We start from the raw sequence: 12,176 nt of genomic DNA on the forward strand, positions 1-12,176 counted from the left end.
TTACTGCAGCCTCAATCTCCCAAGCTCAATCAGTCCTCCCAAGTAGCATTGACTACACGCATGCACCACCACACTGAACTGATATTTTTATTTTTTGTGGAGACATAGTTCTCCCTGTATGGCCTAAGCTAGCCTCAAACTCTTTGGCTCAAGCAGTTCTTCCCCTCAGTCCCCCAGATTGCTGATATGTCAAGTGTGAGCCACTGCACGTAGCCCAAAGTTCTTATGTTTATCGATACATACTTTTATACATTTTACTGCTATGAGGATATATGTAAATTTATGTTTTATACGATTTTTATATTCAGTATTTGCTTAGCATATTTTTAAGTTTTTAAAAGGATGGAACAAAATCTGTACTTGTTTTATAAGTAGATTTGTTCTGGTTTGTATTAAATATTATTATATTAAAGACTTCTCACATTAAAAGAGTGAAACATTTGTGTTCTTGAACACTTTGAAGTTAAGTATAGAATTGATATTAACTCGTGATAATCTACAAAGTACTTTAAATGCACATACAGGGGATAAGTTAAGAAGTGTTTATAATATGTATTATGAGCAGTTACATCTGCAGTAAAGGACTATTAAGATGGGATTTCTGAATTTTGAAAACATTGATGGAGTGAGGATAATTGGAAATATTAGTTTCAATATGTGGCTTCATGGAAGAGGGAAGATTTCATGAAATGAAAAAGGAATGGAGAGCTGAGAAATTATCTGATATTGAAGCTATGGGATTTAAGAATTACAGAAATTCCTTACTTAAAATTGTTAATTCATAGAATATTGAAAAAGAACGAAAGTATTCACATTTTTAAAGCGTGTTGGTTCTGCCCACCACCACTTACTATTTTTTTGAATTATTTTATTCTTGTGAAAATATTAAAAGTAAAGATAAGAAACATAATTACAGTGGAAACAAAAGTAAAACATAATTTTTCAATGTCACTTTGGAATAACAAGTGCATTAGCAAAAAGATATTAAGAAGGAGCCCAAGGGATAAAAGGAATCTATTTGTAACTATAGGAGCAGCCATATTTATTATTGTCCCTTGATTCTAGAACATATACTAGCAGATAACTGAATAGATCCTTTTCTATTTTAAAAAATAATAGTGTGATGAAACTATTACCTTCTAGTTTTCAACCATTTCTTTCTGAGCTTAAGTTCATATTTATGGATAAGAATCTAAAACTAGTGTTTTCCAAACAGGTCTTGGGTTCAGCATTGCTGGAGGTGTTGGAAATCAGCATATTCCTGGGGATAATAGCATCTATGTAACCAAAATAATTGAAGGAGGTGCAGCGCATAAGGATGGCAAACTTCAGATTGGAGATAAACTTCTAGCAGTAAGTATAAGAAACCTGTTATCTTATACTTAAATCATTTTGTTGTCTGTGTTTTTCTAATAGATACTGGAATTTCTGCATACCAAAAAGGTCTAAATGATGTTTAAATTAGTAAATACTAGCCTTGCTGTATCAAATCCTAAAAGTGATTCTTGGTAATATCTTTATTTGTCATTTCTGTTTTCTCTGCCCGTTCCTCCTCCCTTTTCCTTTTATTCCTTTGTTGTTCTTGAAGGGTTGAGGGCTTAATATGCACGGAAGTGTTTCATTATTATCCTTAGGTTTATAAAACAACATCATCATTTGTTTATGCATGATACTTTTTTGTTTTACTTCAATTAATAATATAAGGAATTACCTAGTGCAGGAATTAGAACATCAACCACTTTGCATTTATTCCTTTGCCTTTTTTTTTTGAGACAGAGTTTTACTCTTGTTGCCTAGGTTGGAGTGCAATGGCACCATCTTGGCTCACTGCAGTCTCTGCCTCCCGGTTTCAAGCAATTCTCCCAAGTAGCTGGGATTACAGGCATGTACCACCACGCCTGGCTAATTTTGTATTTTTTGTAGAGTTGGGGTTTCTCCATGTTGGTCAAGTTGGTCTCGAACTCCCAACCTCAGGTGACCACCTCGGCCTCCCAAAGTATCCTTTGCTTCTTAAAAATTATTAAATCAGGCCATGTATGGTGGCTCACACCATGTAGGCAGATTGCTTGAGCCCAGGAGTTTAAGACCAGCTTGCGCAGCACTGCAAAACCCTGTCTCTACAAAAAAATACAGAAATTAGTCAGGCGTGGTTGTATACACCTGTAGTCCCAGCTTCTTGGAATGTTAAGGTGGGAAGATCACTTGAGCCCAGGAGGTCAAGGTTACAGTGAGCTGTGATTGTGCCACTGAAATCCAGCCTGGGTGACAGAGTGAGAGCCCATCTCAAAAGAAAAAAACAAAACAAAAGTTTAATTACAAACATATGCCTAAATATTTTGTTTAGTATTATTTGTTTTGAAGCTTTTTCAAAATGCTATTGCACTATATCAAGACTTTCAGTATTTTTTTCATTCAGTATTGTTTTACTGAGACCCATATCATTGCTTAATGATACATAGGTCTCAGTAAACCCTAAAGTTCATTCATTTTATCTCTACGTAATATTCCACTGCATGACTGTACTGCAATTTATTTGTCCAGTCTTCATCAGTATATTAGTTTGTTTTCACACTGCTGTGAAGAATTACTCGAGACTGGGTAACTTATAAAGGAAAGAGTTTAATTGACTCACAGTTCTTCATGGCTAGTAAGGCCTCATGAAACTTAGAATCATGGAGGGGAAGGGGTGGGCAGTGGAGAAGGGGGAGCAAACACACCCTTCTTCACATTCCAGCAGGAAAGAGAAGTGCCAGCAAGGGAAATGGCAGATGCTTATCAAACCATCAAATCTTGTGAGAGTCACTCACTATCACAAGAATATCATGGGTGAGCCACCTCTATGATCTAATCACCTCCTGCAAGGTCCCATCCCTAACATGTGGGTATTACAATTCAAGATGACATTTGCGTGGGGACACGGAGACAGACCATATTAATCAATAACTGTCTCAGTCCATGTTCCTTAGGAAAACGGAATCTGAAGAAAAGCTTGTGTGCTAAGGTGTTATTGGGAGATGTGATCTCCAGAAAACTAGAGTTAGTAAAAATGAAAAGTGAAGCAGAGAATGAATTAGAGCCAACAGAAGGTAGAATGTTTCTGGCTATAATTTTATAATTTTTATAAGGTAGCCTGTGGCTTGTCATGTAGAACAGTCTTCCAGGCAGACATTGTAGAACACCATCCAGCCATCATAAACCTTACAACCAGCCATCCAGAGGAAAAAAAGATGGGTTTATCTGCTGGCCCCTTTTATTCTCCTTTCTCTTGTCTAACCCCTAGGGGTTAATTGTCTCAAATTTTTGGATTGTGTTACCCAACTCCCCTGTGCAGTTTCTAGGGAAGCCACCTTCTGTGCTCCACAGCACAGCACTTCACCCAAGCCCAAAAATGGTGGGGAGACCTAGAGTTACAGTGGTATAGACAGGTCAGACGTAGGTTTGTGACTTGTTAAGGCTCTCACTGTGTGGAGCACGTCATGGAAAACTGGGAAGGGCCATGCCCAGTCCTAGCCAGAAGTGGCTGAGAAAACTGGGAAGGGCGGGAGACAAGATGAATGTAGTAGGAGTCAGGACTTCCCACTGAACAAAGCAGCCAAGGCCTAGCCAAATCTGAAAAGACACATCAGCTGGGTCTGACATAGTAGTAAGTTGGTTTTAAAAAATCTGTTTTAAGTCACATTTATTTTTTTGTTTTTTGGTATTATGAATAATTTTCCTAGGAAGACCTGCTGTGTGTTCTGGTGAGCATGTACAAGAATTTCACTTGACTGTCTACCTAAGCATGGACTTTACTGGATCATTGATTATCCTACTAGTAGCATTCTTTTTATTTATTTTTTTGTTTTTGAGACGGAGTTTTGCTCTTGTTACCCAGGTTGGAGTGCAATGGTGTGATCTCAGCTCACCGCAGCCTCCGCCTCCTGGGTTCAGGCAATTCTCCTGCCTCAGCCTCCTGAGTAGCTGGGATTACAGGCACGCGCTACCGTGCCCAGCTAATTTTTGTATTTTGAGTAGAGACGGGGTTTCACCATGTTGACCAGGATGGTCTCGATCTCTTGACCTCGTGATTCACCCGCCTCAGCCTCCCAAAGTGCTGGGATTACAGGCTTGAGCCACCAAAAAACTGTCCTGTTGTTTTCCAGGCTGCTTGTAAAAATTTACAATAACAATATAGAAAAGATTCCTTTGTTCTGCATCTTGTTCAGTACTGTTTATTATTGCAAGGAGATTTTTTTTTAGTTAATGATGAGGAAAAGGAAAGAGCAGAACTTGAACACATTTCTCTAACTTATTCTTTCACAGCTATAATCACCACTCTTGCCTCAAATTATAACCAGCACCATCTCACCACCACTCACACACACACAGTCAAGACAGCCTTCTCTCTCCACTTGTTTTTTCTTACTTTCACTTTTTAATTTCTTGGCTACCATGTTTTGCTTTATGGTTTCTCTAGAACTGGTTTTGGTGGTAGGAGACAGCAACTTGTCCTGATACCATTGTGGCAAAACTCATTCTCTCTTAAATTAACTTTAATTGAGGCTTTTGTTCTCATAATTACACTGAAATCATTCAAATCTCAGTCCTTGTCTTAATTGACTTATTTGGCTGGAATTTGACACGTCTTCCTCCTCTTTCTAACACTTTTTCATTCGCCTAACAGTTACCCTTTATTTTGGTATTTCTCTTCTCTTCGTAGCCACTCTTCAGTCTTCTTTTCTGGTGCCTGGTGTCTCCTCATATCCCTAACCTCTAAACATTGAAGTAATCCAGGACTCACTGCTTGTACATTTTCTCCTCTTTATTATTCATTACAAAGGTCACTGTTTTTTAACATGTAGGTCAAGACTCTAGTAAATGATCAGATAACTTTCATCTAGTCTAAAACGTTGGGATCATTATGTTTCTTTCACATTCCACATTGAATCCCTCTGCATATTGTGTCAGCTCTTCTATCAGTTATTTAGTGATATGTGAGAAAGCACCAAGATTAATGGTTAAAAAAAATTACTCATGTATTTGTTTATAATTCTGCAGATAGGATAGGGCTTGGCAGAAATAGCTTGTCTTTGCTTTTCTAGGCTGCAAAATTCACTGCTAGGTTGGCTCACACATATGGTGGGCAAGTTGGCACTCAGCTGGGAATTCAGCTGGGACTGTTAGCCAGGTGCTTAATTCTCCAGTGGCCGCTTTGCATGGCTAGGTTGAATTTCATGCAGGATGGTAGCTAGGTTCCAAAAGTGAACTTTCCAAGAAGACAAGCAACAATTCATTGCTTTTATCAATCCTCTCTTTCCTTCACAATTACTATACCTCATTGGCTAAAGCTAGTTATGTAGCCAAGCAAAATTCAGTTTAGGAAGAGATTTTTACAAGGGTATGAATACCAGGATTCATGGCTTATTGTAGGCAACTAAAGAAACAGAATACAACAGCCATTTAATATGTATTTCAAATACATAATATATATATTGCACGGTAATGTGGTAATAAATGCTTTGCATGGTAATGTGGAGCCATAAAAATGACCATGCTGCTGGGACTCTGCAAAGCAATGTTAATAATTTGTGGGGGGAAATTATTCTTTTGTGACCTTCACATTTTTGTGTGAAAAAAAATTAACAGCTGCCATTGTCAATTATAAAGGTACAAATAGGAAAATGAAAAATATATTAATGTTTTAGTACATGTCAATTTAAAACAGAAACATTAATGTTTTATTTATTTGCAAAAGAACATGTATCAAAGAGAAGAGCAATCTAAACCTAAAGCAAACAGAAGGGTAGAAATAATAAAGATCAGAGCAGAAATTAATGAAATAGGTAATAGAAAAGTCATAGAGAAGATAGACAAAACTGGAAGTTGGTCCTTTGAAAAAGATCAACAAAATGACAAACCTTTAGACCAGCCAAGAAAAAAGAGAGACGGCTCAGATCTCTGAAAGCAAGAATGAACGAAGGAAAACAAGAGACTATTTATGAGTAACGATATGCTAATACCTTAGGTACCTTAGATGAAATGGACAGATTGCTAGAAGGACACAAACTACCACTTCTAATCAGTGTTATACTTGAGATTCTATCCACGGCAATAAGAAAAGAAAAAGAAAAAAAATTCAGATTAGAAATGAAGAAATAAAACTATATATGCAGATGTCATCATATCGTATATAGAATATTCTAAGGAACCTGCTAATAGAACTAATAAATTAGTACTGGTTGCAGGATATATCACTACCTAAAAGTCAGGTATATTTTATACAGAAGATAGATGAATGGCCAACAAATAATTGAAAAAAATTTCAACTTGAGTATTAAGAAAGTAGAAATTTAAAATTAATTCATGTATAAATTAAAACATGCATCATTTTACAGATTTTTAAAATTAATTGATAATGTTTAATGGCAAAGGTGTAAGTAGACGGGCACTCTCATACTTACAGTGAGTATAAAAACCATTTACGAGAACAATTCAAATGTCTATGCTCAACTGTGTTCTAATAGTTTTTCAGTTTAAATATGGGAATATTAACAGATATATGATAATATTTAATAAATTATAATATAGCCACACAATGCAGTACTGTGCAACTGTTTGTTATAATGTAGTAATTCTATTAATTTGTGTCCCAACATGGAACAGTCTCTAAGGTACCTTACATTAAAAATCCTAATATAAAGACAAACATTTAGTATGTTTTCATTTGTTTAGGGAAAAAAAAAAAGGTCTAAAACATATCTACACACATTCCTAAATGTCTAAAAAGAGAGAAAAATCAAGACTGGGAGAATAGGAGGGATGGAAGCTGGAACCAAAATGGGCCATTCTGTTAACGTACAACAACTTCACATGCCATGATAACCAACTTACTGATATCGTAGACATCAAACATGGGTATTTTCTTTCCGCATACCTTTATTTTCCTTAAATCATGCTCTCATGTTCCCTCTCTTTTTGTGAAATTGTTTGCAAAACTCAGAAAACAAGTGAAAATGTCATAAATGTCTTTTGGGATTTTTTTTTAGGTAAATAATGTATGTTTAGAAGAAGTTACTCACGAAGAAGCAGTAACTGCCTTAAAGAACACGTCTGATTTTGTTTATTTGAAAGTTGCAAAACCCACAAGTATGTATATGAATGATGGCTATGCACCACCTGATATCACCAACTGTAAGTCTGTTAGCTTATGTTTGCTTAAGTTTATCTTATTTCTTCAGTTGTGATGCCCATTAGTGAAATGGTCTCAGTATAATAAAGTTTAGACATTATACAAATTTTTTTTTTTTTTTTTTTTGAGACGGAGTCTGACTCTGTTGCCCAGGCTGAAGTGCAGTGGCACAATCTCGGCTCACTGCCACCTCTGCTTCCCAGGTTCAAGCGATTCTCCTGCCTCCACCTCCTGAGTACCTGGGATTACAGGTGCACACCACCACTGGCTAATTTTTGTATTTTTAGTAGAGACAGGGTTTTACCATGTTGGTCAGGTCAGTCTCAAACTCCTTACCTCATCATCCACCTGTCTCAGCCTCCCAAACTGTTGGGATTACAGGCATGAGCCATCGAGCCCAACCACATCATGCAAATATTTTTAAAGAAACTATTAAGCATTTTAATCTACTCAATTTAAAAAATCTATTTTAAGTCAAAATTTTTATAATTAGAAGGGGGGATCCCTTTCACCTTTATTATTTTATAGTAGCAATTACTCTTACATTTAAAGGGTTGATTTTCAAACTTTTATGTAAATAACAGTCACAAAAGAACATTTACAAATATTGAAATTCTTATATTGTTATAATAGTTTTCCAGTTGAGCACAGAAATTTACTTTAACAAGCAGCTTATTCTTTTAACAAGCAAAATACAGGCATACTTTATTTTATTGTGCTTTGCTTTATTGTGCTTCACAGAGACTGTTTTTTACAAATTGAAGGTTTATGACAATCCTGCATTGAGCAAATTTATCAGCACCTTTTTTTCTTCAGTAGCATGTCCTCCCTTCATGTCACTTAATGTCTCTGTCACATTTTGGTAAATCTCTCAATATTTCAAACTTACTCATTATTGTTAATCTATTATAGTAATCTTTGATCACTGGTTTTTTATGTAACTATTTTAATTGTTTTGGAGTACCACAACCACATTTATATAAGACAACAGGCTTAATAGATAAATATTTGTGTTCTGACTGCTCCTTTGATGACCAGTTATTCCCATTTCTCTCCCTCTCCTCGAGCCACACTATTCCCCAAGATACAGCAATATTGAAATTAGGCCAGTTAATAACTCTACAATGACCTCTAAGTGTTCAAGTGAAAGGATAAGTCTCGTATTTCTCATTTAAAGTCAGAATGATTAACTTACTGAGGAAGACATGTCCAGTGGCAATAAAGGGAGAAAGCTAGACCTCTTGCTACAGGTAACCAAGTTGTGAATGCCCAGGAAAAGTTCTTGAAGGAAATTAAAAGTACTGTTACAGTGAACACACTAATAATAAGAAAGCAAAACAATCTGATTGCTGATGTGGACAAATTTTGAACTAGTCTAGATAGATTAAACCAGCCATAACATTCTTTCAAGCCAAAGCCTAATCCAGTACAGGACCCTAACTGTGCTTCAATTCTGAGAAGGCTAAGAGAGGTGAGGAAGCTGTAGAAGAGAAATGTGAGGCTAGCAGTGGTTGGTTCATGAGGTTCAAGGAAAGCAGTCATCTCTATAACATGAAAGTGCAAGGTAGGCTGGGTGTGGTGGCTCAGACTTGTAATCCCAGTACTTTGAGAGTCCAAGGTGGGCAGCTCACAAGGTCAAGAGATCGAGACCATCCTGGCCAACATGGTGAAACCCTGTCTCTACTAAAAATACAAAAATTAGCTGGGCATGATGATACATAGCTGTAGTCCCACCACTCAGCAGGAGAATCACTTGAACCCAGAAGGTAGAGGTTGCAGTGAGCTGAGATCATGCCACTCTACCTCAACCTGGCAACAGAGCAAGACTCTACCTCAAAAAAAAAAAAAAAGAAAAAAAGAAAAAAAAAAAGAAAGTGCAAGGTAAAGCAGCAAGTGCTGATGTAGAAGCTGCAGCAAGTTATCCAGAAGATCTAGCTAAGATCATTAATTGAAGTGGCTACACCAACATCAGTTTTTCAATGATGAAACAGCCTTCTACCAGCAAAAGATCCCTTCTAGGACTTTCACAGCTACAGAGCCTAAGTCAGTGTCTGACTTCAAAGCTTCAAAGTACAGGCTGAGTTTCTTATTAGTTGCGAATGCAGCTGGTGATTTTCAGTTGAAGCCAACACTTAATTTACCATTCCAGAAATCCAAGAAATTATGCTAAGTCTATTCTGCCTGTGCTTGGTAACTGTAATGAAACCTGTGCTCTGTAACTGTAACAACAAAGCTTGAATGACAGCATATCTGTTTACAGCATGGTTTACTGAATATTTTAAGCCCACTGTTGAGACCTACCGCTCAGAAAAAGGCATTCCTTTCAATACTACTGCTGTTAGACAATGCACCTAGCTGGCCAAGAGCTATGATGGCAATGTGCATGAAGACTGATGTTGTTTTCATGCTTGCTAACTTGTCAATCATTTTGTAACCCATGGATCAAGGAATAGTTTTAATTTGCAAGTCTTACTGTTTAACAAATACATTTCAGGCTGGGTGCAGTGGCTCATGCTTATAATCCTACCACTTTGGGAGACCGAGGCAGGCGGATCACAAGTTCAGGCATTTGAGACCAGCCTGGCCAACATGGTGAAACCCTGTCTCTACTAAAAATATTAAAAAATTAACCAGGTGTGGTGGTATGTGCCTGTAATCCCAGCTACTCAGGAGGCTGAGGCAGGAAGATCACTTGAACCCAGAAGGCTGAGGTTGCAGTGAGCCAAGATCGCACCATTGCACTCCCGCCTGGCGACAGAGCAAGACCCTGTCTCAAAACAAATAAAAAATACATTTTATAAGGCTATAGCTGCCATAGGTAGTGATTCCTCTGATGGATCTGGGCAAAGTAAATTGAAAACCTTCTGCAAAGGATTCACTAGTCTAGATGCCATTAAGGACATTCATGATTCATGGGAGGAGGTCACAATATCGACATTAACAGGAATTTGAAAGATGTTGATTCCATCCCTCTTAGATGACTTGGAACAGGTCAAAACTTCAGTAAGGAAGTTACTGCAAATTGGTAGAAATAATAAGAAAACTTAATTAGGAGTGGAGCCTGAAGATTTGACTGAATTGCTGCAATCTTGTGATAAAACTTTAACAACTAAGGAATTGCTTCTTATAGATGAGCAAAGAAAGTGGTTTCTTGAGATGGAATCCACTCCTGGTTGCGGGAGATGCTATGAACATTGTTGAAATGGCAACGAAGGATTTTGGAATATTACATAAACTTAGTTGATAGAGCAGTGGCAAGGTTAGAGAGAATTCACTTCAATTTTAAAAGAAGTTCTCCTGTGGGTAAAATGCTATCAAACAGTATCACGTGCTTCGGAGAAATCTTTTATGAAAGGAAGAGACAATGGGTGTAGCTGACTGCATTTTTGTCTTATTTTAAGAAATTAACATGGGTCACCCACCCTTCAACAACTCCCACCCTCAATATCAAGGCGAGACCCTCCACCAGCAAAAACATTACAACTTGCTGAAGGCTCAGATGATTGTGAGCATTTTTTTTAGCAGTAAAGTATTTTTAAATTAAGTCTTGTACATTGTATTTTTAGATGTATGCTATTTCTTAATATAATGTGAACAAAACTTGTACATGCGCTGGGAAACCAAAAAAATTTATGTGACAGGCTTTATTGCGAATTTACTTTATGCAGTGGTGTGGAACTATAGTATCTCTGAGGTATGCCTGTAATTCTGATGTTTCTGGTGCTGCTACTTTGTGGCCTGCACTTTGAGAAACACTGATTTACAGTATATCTAAAACTTAAGGGATTTTCTGTGCTCTTAGGTACATGAGGAAAGATACTATTTATCTTTGTACTTTAAGGCTCTAGTGCTTATATTTCTATGCAGTTGAATTGTGTTGCAGTTGATTGAATTGTTCTTAAAGTACTTATGTATTTTTAGGCTTCTTATTTTATATTCAATTTTTTAAATGTATAAGCTGAGATTTAAGTAAATTTTTTAATGTGTTTGTGTTGGTGGAAAAATGAAAGTTGTATTTCTTCTTTGCATTGAGTTAATGTTTGAAGAACCCATAAATAATAAAGATCTAAAATGTACTGTGTATAATCTGCTTTTGAGTGTTCCTTTTTTAAATTGTAGAATTTTAGAAATATTTGTGATTTTTACAATAACAGTGTTTGCAATTTTAGAACTGTCAAGATTCATCATATTACTAATCATTATAAGTTAAAAACATTATATTTTGAAATCTACATACTGCCCCCCCAATAATGTATCTACATTATCTGCCCATTGATTTATTACTTTGTCGAGTATAACTGAATTATTTCTTTAATAGTATTTAACCTTTCTGATATACAGGAATGGTGTCTTATACTTCTTTTGTGTCAAAGAAAAGAACCTTGCTACTTATTTGAAATTTTTACATATACTTTCTCTTGCACGTAAACTTTATTTAAAAGATTTGTGTATTTTTAAAATAATAAGCCATTTATCAATGCATGTATCTTATTTTAAATGCTGCCTATCTAATAACCATGTGCACATTGTGACAGTTGTTCCATGAATTGAATATTAGTGCCATGATTATGATTATATATTTTTTTCCAACCTGTTACTGAACTAATAGAGCATTATGAAAAAGCTGAAGTTTACCTTGCAAGTTCTTTATTATAATGTTTTACTTTTCTTCCCTTTTTAGGCAACTATAGATGTTGGTTTTGTTGTACACTTCTAGTTCATGTTTATTCTGCATATGCAATTCATAAACAATTCATTAGTGTTTTTTAAAAAGCACTGTGTTTAAAATTTTTTTACATAAATGATTTTTACTTATTAGTTCTTCTGAAGCCCTCACAATCACCCTACTGTCAGACTATTCAACTTACTGTCTGTCCCTGTTTGTGGTGATCTGGTATTCTCCTCATCAGTCTGGCTTTAGTCACTGAAGACTTTAGTACCAAAGCCCATTGTCATTTTGCCACTATTACTCATGCTGTCATTCTTACTCATGTCCAAAAACCACACT

General features: G+C 36.3%; 1 protein-coding gene across 50 annotated transcripts in view; it reads left to right on the plus strand.

Annotated features, from left to right (window-relative positions):
* DLG1 (discs large MAGUK scaffold protein 1) overlaps positions 1-12,176 on the plus strand; it is a 306,584-nt gene that overhangs the window by 206,226 nt on the left and 88,182 nt on the right. For all 50 annotated transcript variants that reach the window (XM_078350557.1, XM_008981435.5, XM_078350559.1 and 47 more), the window contains 2 exons: positions 1,217-1,353; positions 7,026-7,170. In XM_078350557.1, the coding sequence (XP_078206683.1) occupies positions 1,217-1,353; positions 7,026-7,170 (282 nt within the window). The remainder of the gene's footprint in view (positions 1-1,216; positions 1,354-7,025; positions 7,171-12,176) is intronic.

This window comes from Callithrix jacchus, chromosome 15 (assembly GCF_049354715.1).
Source record: "Callithrix jacchus isolate 240 chromosome 15, calJac240_pri, whole genome shotgun sequence".
In the NCBI taxonomy this organism is placed as follows: Eukaryota; Metazoa; Chordata; class Mammalia; order Primates; family Cebidae; genus Callithrix; species Callithrix jacchus.